Source organism: Puntigrus tetrazona, chromosome 2 (genome assembly GCF_018831695.1).
Source record: "Puntigrus tetrazona isolate hp1 chromosome 2, ASM1883169v1, whole genome shotgun sequence".
NCBI classification, from domain to species: domain Eukaryota; kingdom Metazoa; phylum Chordata; class Actinopteri; order Cypriniformes; family Cyprinidae; genus Puntigrus; species Puntigrus tetrazona.
The window spans coordinates 1842215-1856012 of NC_056700.1; the positions used below are offsets into that span (position 1 = coordinate 1842215).

General features: G+C 37.5%; 1 protein-coding gene across 2 annotated transcripts; it reads left to right on the forward strand.

The window, feature by feature from the left end:
- The first annotated feature begins 5871 nt into the window (after positions 1-5871).
- On the forward strand, positions 5872-13021 carry rgs18 (regulator of G protein signaling 18). Of its 2 annotated transcripts, none has more exons than XM_043224318.1 (6): positions 5872-6015; positions 7164-7255; positions 8223-8321; positions 8480-8541; positions 9802-9968; positions 12438-13021. In XM_043224318.1, the coding sequence occupies exons 1-6, from the start codon at positions 5902-5904 to the stop codon at positions 12681-12683; spliced, it is 780 nt and encodes a 259-aa protein (XP_043080253.1). In that variant the 5' UTR covers positions 5872-5901; the 3' UTR covers positions 12684-13021. The 2 variants fall into 2 exon arrangements, with proteins under 2 accessions (XP_043080253.1, XP_043080261.1); XM_043224326.1 differs by lacking the exon at positions 5872-6015 and adding an exon at positions 6830-7010.
- The last annotated feature ends 777 nt before the right edge of the window (positions 13022-13798 follow it).

A 13798-nucleotide genomic window follows, 5' to 3' on the forward strand; every position in this document is an offset into this window, starting at 1 on the left:
TTTTGAAAGCTGATTTTCTCTTCAGAATAACAAATTGGAGAGAAAAGACAATCATTCTGCTACTCCCTGCAATGACTGGCAGATAAACACAGCTGCATGAATCTACATTTTGGAAAGCATCTTTTATCTAGCACAGCTGCACGACTGAGATAAAACACATTACAAGTTGAAAATTTATGAAAATTTTCCCTTCAACGTGGCATTAGCCACCCATTTTATGTTCGTAAAGTGGAAGCGAAAAGTTGCGGGGGCGGAGCAAGTTGTTATTAAGCCACATTTTTAGTTTTTTTTGGAGTCGCGAGTAAAATGTGTAGCAAGTAAAACCACATATTAAAAAAGTCCATTTTCATTTTGTGTCGACTTTAAGGAAAAGCCCAGATTGTGACAACTTCCAAGACGTTGCGTTTTTTCAAATTATATAACACCCTTTCATCGCAACATTTAAGAGAAATATAGTGTGTAGGAATGGCATTTGGTGATTCAGACAAATAGTTGGAGGGAAATTGCTAAGTTGTTTACTTACGCAGGAGGTGAAGAGTGTTTCCTAGCAAACGGTTTCTGTAAAAGCTTTTACGTGCAGCAAATAAGTGAAAGACAATTTTTATGGATTCGCAGTATAAAGGTCACCGGATGACAAAACGGTGTGCTTTAGCTTTAAGGGTCGGCCCAAAATTGTCATGTGACCTGTCAGAATCAAGGAGGGTTATAATGCCTGGACAAAGGTGTGTAATCATTCAAGATCTCTTCAGTAGAAGTTGCTCGGCTGGTTCATGACCCTGGAGGAACTCAGTTTAGAAATGTACCCTCTTTGCAGTGAAGAACAAGTAGAGGCTGTAAAAACATACCGTAATAATGCAATCGGATATGTCTAACCATTGCGATGCTTTAAAAACATACATTTAATATGATTCAAATGCTTACACAGCTGATTTTGAATATCCATCAATGGAGAGAAATGCTTTCAGACCTTCATCGGAGAGAAACCGTGTCTGGTCGTCCTGTAGTGGGCAGCACAGCTCTTTTTCAATTCTATCTTAGGCAGATGCCATGGCCTTAAATGAATTGCACGAGAGCAATTACAAATCAAATGAAACGTTAAAATCATGAACATTAATCATTCTCTGGATAGGTCTGGATCAATTTATAGAAAAGTGGCAACCACGATATGAAGGTCCCGTCATCAAGTGTTCATCCTCATCCTCAACCTGTATGGCTTTCCTACATATATCAAAGAGATATATAAATATAAAATTCCCTTAAAATACATTGTCTTAATGTCTGCAATTTTACATCTCAAGGGCGGTAAATGGCATGATAAAAAATGAATTTTTGGGATGAACTATCCATTAACTTTGCACCTTACTGCAGGCTATTGTTTGCATGTTTCAGTGCACAGCATCAGCGTGTAACTGGAGGCAACAACGGAGGTTTGCTTGAAGAAACCCTGACACATCAGGGTCATTGCTAAACATCAGCGTGTATTGATGGTGTCAGCCAGTGCCATTAATAAAGCTGGCCCGTATGTGTCAAGAATTTGAATCCGTTCCAGTAAATTAGTAACAAGATGTTTTTCATCAGGTGTCACATCCCTGAAAAACCCCTGCTCGCGTTGACTCGGTGGCTTGCTGGTATCTACTATACGTCTGTAATTTCTTCAGTTTTCTGAGAGAAAAACCCTGCATCCTGTCTGGTGGGTAATTTTCGTATCCAAAGCTGTCAAGCACGTAGGTAAGGAAGTGACGTCACTTGAGGCTGACTGTCTTTAAGCTGTTGTTCGGCAGGTGTCTGGGGTTATTTTGAACTGCTAGGGAAATGAATTTACCGAAAGCACCTGGTTTTCTCATAAGCACGTAGAGGATCGTAACACAACAAACCGTTCCTTTTTTTAAAGTCTGCTGAGATAATATCTGATGACGTGTACTACACACTTGAACGAAGAAGCTTTTGTTATGATTTTGAATCAGTCTGCTGAATCAGTTCACTAAATACCGGTAGTATGTATTTTGCACACCATGGAAGCACCATGTAAAGACCATAGTGCAGAAATCACCAGACATTTTATTAGAATATGTTGAGCATGCATTCATTTGACCTTCAGTTTAACCTTTTTTTTTTATTATATCTTTCATGCAGTGTGTAACGCAGCTCCAAGTGAATGAAAAGAGTCGAAAGAGAAGAAAGAGTCGACTCTGAATCATTCAAACGTTTTTTTAAAATGACTCCCTAATCGTTTCATGTTGGTCCAAAAGAAACATTAGCACACTGCCCGCCCACTCGTTGATGTTTTCACGTTGGTTCTGAATGAAAATGCTAATTTAGGAGCGTTAAAAGCTCACTGCTTTAAATGAACTGGTTCGGATAAATGAATCAACGAACGAATCGTTTGGAAACAAATAAAGCAAAAATAAGTACATATTTTAATGTCATCCAGTTGTTCGGGACTCCCAATAGCAAAATATGAACCTAACCCATAACAGAGCCACTTTAAACTGAAAAGTCACACTATGTAAAAATCGTATGTTGTTTCAGAATAATGAATGGCAAATAATATTTAAAGCAGCTGATGACTCATGAATGTAAATCCCGTCCAGGCTTGAGTTCCCTCGGTTGAACACATGCCCTACTGACAGCCCTGTTTGCCTTCGATCAGCATGTGTGACGGCAGAAAGGGAATGCTAAAACAAACGCATGATGAAAAGGCGGGTGCAGAGAAAGGAGACAGCAGGAAGTCTCCGATCACAGATGCTTTAGTGCCCGTGGATAGATGAGAGCAGAGGGCCAGACTCTACCACATGAGGGTCCCTTTAACCGCGGGCCACTAACCATTCGGTTTGAACCACTTCTGCTCTTGGAGGAATGAAAGTGATTCGCTGAGGAACAAGCTCTTTTAGCACCGGAAAAAAACAGGGATGTACTGGATGGCATTACCACATCAGTGATCAAAGACTTGTCTATGTGGCAAGAGAACAGTCTGCTTAGATCTCCTCGAGATCTAATATTCAGAAAATTAAGAATCGGCTTCCTTTAGTTCACGAGTCTTTAGGTCTTTAGTGGCTGCGACGCACAGAAATCGAACTGAAACTTAAAAAAATGAATTCAGAATTGCAATCCAGTAAAAACTAAATTAAAAGGTACAGCAACATTTACAATTATATGGTTGTTGTTATGCATATTTTTATTTGTGCTGATTAACTTACCTTATAATACAAAACCGAATTGAACTGAATTTAAAATTGCAATCCAGAACAAACGGTAAAATGTGCTATGTACATTAATGTATTAATGTAAGTGGCACAAACAGGCACATCCTTACTTTATCTGCATATGGTAAATAATAAGGCTGTGTACACACTATAAGATTTTTTAAACGTAAGAGACCACAAACATGAGGACGAAAAAATCCTAGATTTCACACACGTCAAGATTTTTCGGTCGTGTTAAATATATTTACGAATCGCGATTGGGGCGCCTCCGGTGTATTTCCGAACAGATTCAATCACTCTTAGCACACAGGAAACCTGATAAGTTTATCCGCAGAATCGCCAAGATAATCGGGACGTTACAGGATTATCGGAAGGGGAGAAATCTTCCGATAATCCCGATTATCTTGTGGTGTGTGCCTATAAGACACGTTACTTTACATGCTAAAGATATGTACATGCAAATGTACAAAAAATGTGGTATTTGGTAACAAACAAGACTTCAAGACTTTCAGTATGTTTAAACATACTTTTATAGTAAGCGACCAATCTTACCCATAATTCAAGACTTAAGTACAGCCGTGTTTCTTATTTGTTGCCATGTACATACACTTCAGGTAAGTGCCCTGTGTTACCACTCCTGTAGGTTTACCTGTAGGTACGAGATGTTTCATCTAAATCATATCATTTTTTTGCTGGCGGAATCCAGAACCAGTTCAGGAAGTGGAAGCGGAATTTGAAAGGCATTCTCGGTTCACTACTCCCAAACATTATGGGCTCATGCAGTTGGAATGCAAATCATTTGACATTGTCTGTAGATCTGTTTTCACCAGTGCTAAAACACAGGAAGTAGCTCTTCTCGTCAGCACATTTCATTTTCAATTTCTGTCTGTCTCTCGCGTTTCCCTTTTTTGTCAAGAGCTTATGAGAACCTGACGGCTATAACAAATGAATCACACTTGAGCAAAACTTTGATGCCAAAGACTGATGAACAACATCCTTAGAGAAGATCTACTGAACAACTCAGTCTCAAGCTACTACTTCGTAATAAAAACATATTTACTTACGATAATACTCAGATAATACAGATTTAAATTGCTTACCAATCAAGCCCCCGAAAACATTCGCTTTTTTTACGCAAGCATAAGAGATGTCTGAACGTCTTTTTCGCATTTTAAAGCATCACTTGCCATTCAAAGCTTAAATTTATTCATTTCTCGGTTCCTCAAGAAAATCTGTCTAAGCAGCGTATTGTTTAATATTTGAATTTTTTTTTCTCTCCCTTATTGTCTGTTTTTAAGCTGTTTTTTACTAAATATATTGTAAATATAATTTTTTTAAATATTTTATAGTCACAGATATATTACATAATGCATTTTTTGTGCACAAAATGACTATTTGTAGATGAAAGAAATAATGAAAAATAATAATAATTTTTTTTTGTTTTTTGAAGTACATTTTTCAATTTATAGGCCTATATTTTAAACAATATTGTGTGTGTGTGTGTGTGTGTGTACTTGTTTCTGCTGCATTGTGGGAAACAAATATACAAACCAGGATAATAAACCTGAAATTTTGATGTTTATATAAAAGTGTAACAATCCAAACTGGTTTTCTGTAAGGGGTAGGTTTAGGGTTATGGGATAGAAAATATAGTTTGGTCAGTAAAAGTAATAAAAATGAATGGAATCTCCCCGACAGTATGTGTGTGTGTTTATGTGTGTATGTGTGTATGTGTGTGTGCATATTTTTTGACAAATGATGACATAAATTTGTATAATGACATGGGTATGACGTAGGTATTACAAGGAGAAGGTGTCTTCTCAGGACATCACACCATGTCTTCACTTTTTAAAACACTTACAAATATAGTACAGAAAATGTGAAATAGCACAAAGTTTCCTGTCAGGCAGTGCTTCTCAACCTGAGGGACGCTTCTCACTAGGGGGGGCAGGGGCCCGCAAAATAATTTAAAATTAAAGTAGGCCTATATTCGGTTCTCAAATTTTATGATTGATACGTTAAAACAATTTTAAAACAAATAACAGCACCGCCTCTCTTGTACGTGATCTGTATATCGAAGCAGTTGAGGACGGTTCTCATCACTAATACGCCATGTTTCTGCTTAAACGTTAACGTACAGCGAGCGTTTTATAACGGACGCTCACCAAAGAAGGGTGTTTTGATGAAATTTGCGACATATGTTTATGTGCATATGGCCATGGGACGCTCCAAACACCGACACGATGGCTTTTAGTCCCCACTTTTCACAAAAACAAACGGGTGTGTGTGTGTGTGGGTTGGAATTGTGGTTTACGGGGACACGCGTTTGTTTAATGACACGGGTATGACAGAGGTGTTACGATTTGAAGGTGGTTTATGAGGACACTGCCAATGTCCTTATAACTGAAACGGCTTGAAAAAACATATTGACGGCTTGAATATCTAATAATACATCAAGTTTCCCGTAAGGTGAAGGTTTAGTGTGTGTGTAATTGCCAAAAGCCGTTATATTTGTCAGCAAGCTACCGAGTGTTTCATTCTGCAAATGTGTGAGTGGTTGATGCCTGCGTATGCAAATTGAAAAGTTTTACTAAGCGCTGCCCAAAGCCTTTAAGTGATGCACTCGAGATCCTGCCCTCAAAAGGACACTCTGAGGATTGTGTGGTTTGGTCTGTGTGACTCTACGGCTGTTGATTAAATGAAGATGTCACCCTTGTCTCTGTCTGAGGACATTTCTATTCCCTCCTGTCATTTATTGTGCCGAAACAGATTTGTCCATCATTATAATGGCTCTTCAGAGGCAACAGCCACGGTAGGTATAAAGAGTGTGTCTTTCTCTACGGATTCTTTGGTCTTTTAACTAACGCTAGGATTACTTTCAGCTTATTTCGAAGACCTCAAGAAAATCTGAGCACCCAGCTGTGTTTTTCTGAGACTGAAAGTATGACACTTTCATACATTTCTTGAAAAAGTATTGATTATTCACATTAGGACTTGATAATTTATATAAAAAAAATAATAATTGCAACAGATTTACATACTTGTCCTGATGATTTAGTTTGTGAGGCATAATACAAAATCATGCAAAAATATTATTTATATCAATAATATAAAAATGTATAGTTTGTGTAACTCTAAGTCTAAAAATCCTTGTGAGAGGAGGGCCTTTATAAACTGTTAATAATATAATATAATATAATATAATATAATATAATATAATATAAAATAATATAATATAATAATATACAGTAGTATATGTATGCATTATTTATTTATTTAAATTTTTTTTTTTTTTTTAAATAGAAAAAAATGTGGATGTAGATCTTCCTTGTTTATTGATTGGTATTTATAAATAAATTATAAATGATTAATATTACACAATATTTAAATATAAGGTATTTATAAAGCAAAAAAATTTAATTAAAATATTTTTTTAAAAACACTGGATTATACCAACTGGTTGCATTTGTTGAACAGTTGTCGGACATCTATTATTAACATTTGCCTTCGCAAAAGCCATAAATAATAACTTTTGAGATGACGTCTGCTAATTTGTTGCAAATACACAGTCCTTAAAGGGTCTTGAGTCTTCAGAAACCTCTGACCACACGCTGACAGCTCACCATCCTGTTGTGGCTTAGAAGGAAATAGGATGTTTAGCAGAACTTGACTAAAGCATACTGCGTGAAAATAAATGTAAAAATACGTAAACTTAGCTAGATGGATGTCCCGCAGCAAGAAAACTCGAGCAGAGAGATATTACAGTAAATGGCGGGTATTTTCCCTGACAGGAAGTCATCTTAACAGGTATGGGAAATGACCTCTTAACGCACTTAGTACACAAATATGAGCTTCGGTGTTTGGTATTTTACGCTAGACCGAGGACCCGCTGTGTTGATGTGTGTGTGTGTGTCGACAAGAGGGAAGAGCATGAAGATTTTTGTGTTTCTGTTTCCTCAGTTTAACTTCTCTGCCCCCAAGGAGGAAGCATATTTCAAAATGCTCAGTGAGGACGAGCTGCTCGCCGGCAGAATGAGAGAGACCAACTTGAGGTATAGTTATTTTCCTGCGCTTTTCTCATATTAGCACCGAAAAGCTTTGGGGGGGGAGAGATGCTGTCACGCGTATTCACCCTCTGGGGCTTTTGTACACTCTTTTAGCAAGTGCATTGAAATTAAGTTTGGGTAGTTTTCTCTTCGTTGTCTGTGACTTCCTTTATTTTCTGGAGCTCGTCGTTGTGACCAAACACGAATTCTGTTCGTCTTTCATCTTTGTAATGTCGCACCTTTGGGACGTATTAAAGCAACCTTTCATTCGCTTTAATAAAAAAAAGCCAGGAGAACAAATCGCCCTGCGCCGCAGAATGTAGATCAGTGTAAAATTCACCCGTTTCAAGTTAGACGTGTGTGCTTTGTTTTATAAATGTGTCTTACATTAAGAACTATTGTGTAAGTGTCTCAGTGCTGAACCAAATATATGTAATTCCTTTCTTTGCTGAGATGAAAACAAGTTGTAGTGAGAATCAAAAGTGCAAATAGTGCTAAAATTGTAAATGCGTGTGAAACAGTGAGAATGGACCATCAAAACTTTACCAGAACTCTTATTTACCGTGTTGTTTTTATAGCTGTTGATCAGGCTAACTTTTGTGCTTCAGAACCTATAGCTAGCACTGTGGTAACACTTCCTTACAGCTGTCACGATCCTTTGGTTTGGTGCGTGGTGGAAGTAACACATGTGGTCTTTGATTGCATGTGTGTATACATTTATGCACAATGCCACGCCATAGACAGATCGATAGATAGATAGATAGATAGATAGATAGATAGATAGATAGATAGATAGATAGATAGATAGATAGATAGATAGATAGATAGATAGATAGACCTTGTGTGCACCTTGTTTCATAAATATGTCTTATATTAAGAATAAATAGATATACAGACTGATTGATTGATTGATTGATTGATTGATTGATTGATTGATTGATTGATTGATTGATTTTGCTTTCTCTCTTTGCAGGAGTAAGGATAAAAAAGGTCGACTCAGTCTTCTTCTGGCAAGGTCTGGATCTCATGAGAATGTCAGTCCTGAAAAGAAACCAACAGCTAAAACCAACCAGTAAGTCTTGGCCCTTACTTATTGAAGAAGTTGTGGAGTATTGTCCACAGTTTCACTGTTCTAACACTGATAGGACAATTCAGATGAGCATGACACTATTCATGAAGCAGCACCTACCTAACACTTAAAGATTTCCCTGATTAATGTGATTTGAACAGCATCACGCCAGACGTGGCTCTGAGATGGGGTAATTCATTTGAGGAGCTGCTGAGTCACTCAGGTAGGATTCGTTCATCTTAGCAGTATACTGTAGTTAGTGCATGCTGAATGTTTTTCAGTTTCATACTTATCTGAAGTGTGCGTCCCACCATAACCACAGGATGACAAAACTCGCTTGTGATTGCACAGCTTTCTGAACTTTCTGGTTCGCTTGTGATTATAACCAGTGAATAGTTTGATTCAGCACACAAACGCAGTTTGATTAGTGCCACCTGGAATGAGTTTTGTCTCTCTCTGTGGATGCATGCGGAAGCGTAGTTGATTATTATACTAATAAATATAGCTGCAAACTGCTATTATGTGCTCAGCGTCTATCGGTAAATTTACCAGTAACACTTGTTCCAATTAAAGAAATATTATTAAAACCATAACTGTAAATGTATTGTTTATTCTTCTTTAAAATGCATTATTTAATTTTAATTTAATTTGCCTCTTTATTGCCATCTCTTTTTGAAAACCTGCAGTTGCATCTGTATGTGGAGTTATCATGCTTGCGCGGATGAATCCAATGTTTTCAGGAGTATGTGTGGCTGTCAGTCTCTACTGAATCACAGATTCTAGCCTACGTCTTGGAATATATAACCCAAATCAAAATTTTCACCGTATACTGTCATCTGAAACAAGTCTGCCATGTTTGTTCTGACCAATTGAGGAAAAAAAGCATTGGAATAAATCATATCACATCAAACGGTGCAGATTATTATTATTGTTATGCTTTATTCTCAAATAATTTATGATGTTATTAGCAGCATCAGCATATATTTCAGTTTCTGTATTGCACATCTATTATTGCCATACCTTTCCAGTTTCGTATTAATAAATTCTCAAAAAACCCAAAAAGCTAATTATGTTTCATTCGAACTGGTTGCCTTTAAAATACAAATCTTGTTTAATACCAAGCTATCAGTAATCAGGAGCGCATTTAAAAATGGAATGCAATATATTTTAATTCAAAAGTGTTTCATAAACACATAATACTTTCTGGATTACAATCTGCCGTCAAACGATACATTTAATTATTCTAGCTGCTGTGAAAAAAGACTGATTTTGAAAAATGAACGATTTTCACATGTAATAGCCTAGTAGCCGGGACTCAGTCTTTATGTTTACAGACGTAAAAAAGTTATTTTTAAAACAGTCTGCGTCAGTATACAGAAGCATTGCGGCTATATGGCCTACTTCCTGTTTGTTTGTCCTGTGGGTGGGTAAATTTGTTAAAGTCCTAATGTAGCAATTAATGTGGCATCGCGTCTTGTTTCAGATGGGGTGGAAGTCTTCACGCGGTTTCTGCGCACCGAATTCAGCGAGGAAAACATCGAGTTTTGGTTAGCCTGTGAAGAATTCAAGAATACTGAGTCTGCAACCAAACTGCAGTCTAAAGCCAAACAGATACATGCCATTTTCATCGATAAGGAAGCACCCAAAGAGGTACGTGCACGTTTGGAGTTCGAACGGTGAGGACAGGGTAGATGCCTTTTCAGTTTCGCACGAACGCGTATGTAAAAAAAGAGAAGCACCTGTTCCATTGTGCACTCGCCCGGCATACAGATTTTTGAAAACACCTTTCCATTAATCCTAGTGGACAAAAAAAAATGTATAAATCCTTCAAGTCATTCCAGATGTTCTGAAACACAAAAGGACCGTTTTGAAAGAACATGGATTACAATGAATTTATTACAATAAATGGAAACTGGAGTGTTCAAGCTTTAAAAAGGAGCTTTCTACAATCACGTTTTCAATCATAACAAGAGCGCTACGAATCATAAGTGTACTATGTTTTATTGTAAAGTATTATTGTAACCTTATTGTAAAGTGTTAACAATTTTACCATTGTTCAAAGTTTTATTATTTTGGACCAGTTGCAAGTACTGCAACTATTTTTTATATTATTCATACTGTTCGATTTTTTTTAAAAAGCTAATTTGTTTTGTTTGTGAACTATGTGACTGAACATGAGCCTGGCTGACCTTAGACGCTTTTAAAAGAAAAAAACAGTACACAAAATTACATTATTCCAAATTATAAAATGTTTGCCTCTATATGCCCTGCAGCCAGTATGTTCGCAAATATAAGCACTGTAGGATGAATTTGAACAAGAACAATTCTAAAATTGAATTCCGCGCAATTCACATAGTTGAATAAAGAACGTAATATTTTAGGCGATATTCAGTTTACAGCTATAAGCAGAAAATGCAATTTCCTCGCTAGCAGTGCATTTACTTTTTAAATCTACAAGAAAATAACAGGTGCTTTTTAAAATAAATAACCTCTCCCGTCCCATGTGGAAACTGGGAGTGTGGTGCCTGAGATTACTGAATTCATTTTTGGTATCAAAGGGCTTTCGCAGTTGCCAAAAACATAACTTCTCTATAACTTTTGTTGTTGCTGTTATTAAAAATAAATAAGCAAGCCCGGCCCATGTTCACACAATGCATTCCTTTCTATACAAACTAACTACGTTACAAATTTGCCAAGTAACTAACGTATTACTTTTTAATTTACAAAAAGTTATTAAGTTGCAAAACACTACATTAAATTGTAAACCATAACTTTTTAAACTGTAAAACTAAAGCAGTTTTGGGGGGTAATGCATTACAAGTAACGTGAGTTACGTAATCAGATTACTTTTACTAGTAATCGGATTACTTCGCTAGTAAAGTACTGCGTTACTTAGTTGTAGGTGAACTATAACGCAATTACTTTGTAATGCAATATTGTAATGCAATATTAAGTAATAAGTAACTTTTCCCAACACTGGTTCCAAGTATGCAGAATTTTACATTTTTGCGTGAACTAATATACGCCACTACGACCTGTTCATCGGACTGCCCAACAATTAAACGCATGCCGTTTTGGAAAGCACCTTATTTCTGGTGACGAGCGATGCTACGTTGCTGTGAGCGAAACAGTGCTTTGCGTTTAACCTCAGCAGGAGTCACATTAAAAAGAAACGCGGTTCTGCTGAACGCTAGCTGCGGTGCAGTGCAGACCCTGCTATTGTGTTCGAGCAGAGGCCATTGTCGGCCCCCGGGCCACATGACTGGGGGCAGATGTGACCGTGTGGTTTTCCTGCTTTTGGCTCTGAACACCCCCTCAGCCGCCCACACAGCTGAGAAAATAGACTCTGAAGAACCGAGAACTGAAAATGAGGCAGCGGGACCACTCGCTCCGGTCTGACCAGAGTAAGAACGAATAAAGCAACGGAGACTTAAAAGCAGCTTTATCTTATCTCGGCTAGTAAGGGAAAATCTTCGAATTGTATCGTATCCTTATTTATAAATAGAGAGCAGCGGCGCGTATTAAAACCAAAAAAAAACTGCTGTGTGTGATTTTTTAGAGAAATGTTTTTTTTAAGGCCTGTAGCCTGGACAGAGGTCGTGATGAGTAATGAAAGCAAGTGCTGCGGTCAGAAGAGATGTGTGAAAAAAAACAAACAATTAACACTGCAGATAAAATGCTTAATTTTTCTAATACAGTATTTGCTATTAATTATAACAGTTCAAATATCACAAATTTGATTAGTCACCTATAAACAATGCTGAACCTCTTCTCCTTCGTTTCACATTGCACTTTTGTTTTGAAAGTTTTGAACTGTTTTCTAGGCTCCTACGGTCTTATCTTAGACTTTTCCTCTGATGTTTTTCATGAGAAGCCAGAGTTCTAAGAGCAGGGCTGAAAGACGAGCGACCGAGAGTCTCCCGCTCAGTAGATTTTTTCTAAAGCGGAAGAAAACACGGATCGGCGATATGGCGAAATCATAGCCGGCCCGCAAAAATTAACTTACAACATCATTTCTTTATCTTGCGTAACTTCGAGGATTTTGTCTTTCGCCGTAGTGCGCGATTCCTGACGGATTTTTTTTTAAACCGTCCTCACGTTTTGCTCTTTTCCTCTCAGATCAACATCGACCACTCGACCAAGGCCACCATTGAGAAGAACATCCTGAAGCCAAACAGGTCCTGCTTTGAGGTAGCACAAAATAAAATCTACAGCTTAATGAAAAGAGACTGCTACCCACGATTCCTCACCTCCGACATCTACTTGACCCTGACCAAGAGGGCAGGCCCGCCCACTATGACCAGGAGAAGGTCCCGCTCCTTCGTTTTTAATGAGCGTCCTGAAGGCACAGCCGCCTGGTTGTAAATATGTACTGTGATGCTAGTTTTTTTTAATCATTGTCGATAGCACTTGATCGTGGGACGCGTCCTAGCTATTTATTAACATTAGATCCTGTGGGCTGGTATTTAAATACTAATCATCCTGTCGTGATTGTCAAACGTTCATGAGTTCGTGCAAATCATAATTTAACCTACATGTTTAGAATGCCTAAACACTGTAAATAACTGTTTAACGATAGATGTCTGTATGATAAACTGTACATATTTGTGGCCTACAGAGAACTGTAACAGCGACCGCTGTCGCGACACTCTTAAAGAGAGCAAAAACTTTGAAAAATAAAAAGGTTTCTGAGGAAAAAGTGATGGGACTCAAAAATCTATATTTATGATGGAGTTTGATCGTGCAGCTAGATTTTACACAGTTTGGTGCTACAGAGCGCTATACATTGATCACGTATTTTTGTAGGCTCTTTATCATCCTGTTTCTCTCCACTAAACCAAACAGGATTTTTCCATTAGCTTTTGAAATATCGCAGAAAATAAGCTACGTGGCCAACAGAAATGCATGGTTCTTACATATTTTGTTTAGGATGATAATACTCACAAATCAACACTCTAAATGTATGTTTTTTTTTTACAAAGCCTTGTTTTGGTTTTCGGGATTCGGATTTTCCTGCTTGATTGTTCTAAAACGTTTCATCCGCCCAGCTTAAATATTAATGTTGGTGACAGCACGTAAAATGTGCAGCATCCAGATAAATGTTAGGGTTGTATTTAAAAAAAATAAGTTTGGCCAAACAAAGGGGTTTTGAAATCAGGGTTGAAAAAAAACACTGTCATCTTTGCACTAAAGCAGTGCTTCTTCTTCTTCTTCTTCTTCTCTAGGCCTCTGCTTCTGTTTTTGCGTTTTCCATGGGCGGGAATTATTTAAAAGAGTGACACTGTGACTTCACACAAAGAAACGTTCAGTAGCCCTAATGAGCCATTCGTTATAGTTCTTTACAACTGTTTTCTTTCACGAAGAATATCTCCTTTTAAAGTGGAGTGACCTTAAGTGTCGGGGAAGGAACTTTTGAAAAGTAATGCATTACTCTCCAAAACTAATTATATTAGGTACTATTTATGGAAAGTCATTTACTA

What these genes read in the sequence shown, in the direction of transcription:
- rgs18 (XM_043224318.1), top strand. Translation starts at nt 5,902, where the DNA reads ATGAAGATGTCACCCTTGTCTCTGTCTGAGGACATTTCTATTCCCTCC. An exon ending in ATGAGAGAGACCAACTTGAG is followed by an intron (nt 7,256 to 8,222) that starts GTATAGTTATTT and finishes CTCTCTTTGCAG; the next exon opens with GAGTAAGGATAAAAAAGGTC. An exon ending in ATAAGGAAGCACCCAAAGAG is followed by an intron (nt 9,969 to 12,437) that starts GTACGTGCACGT and finishes TTTTCCTCTCAG; the next exon opens with ATCAACATCGACCACTCGAC.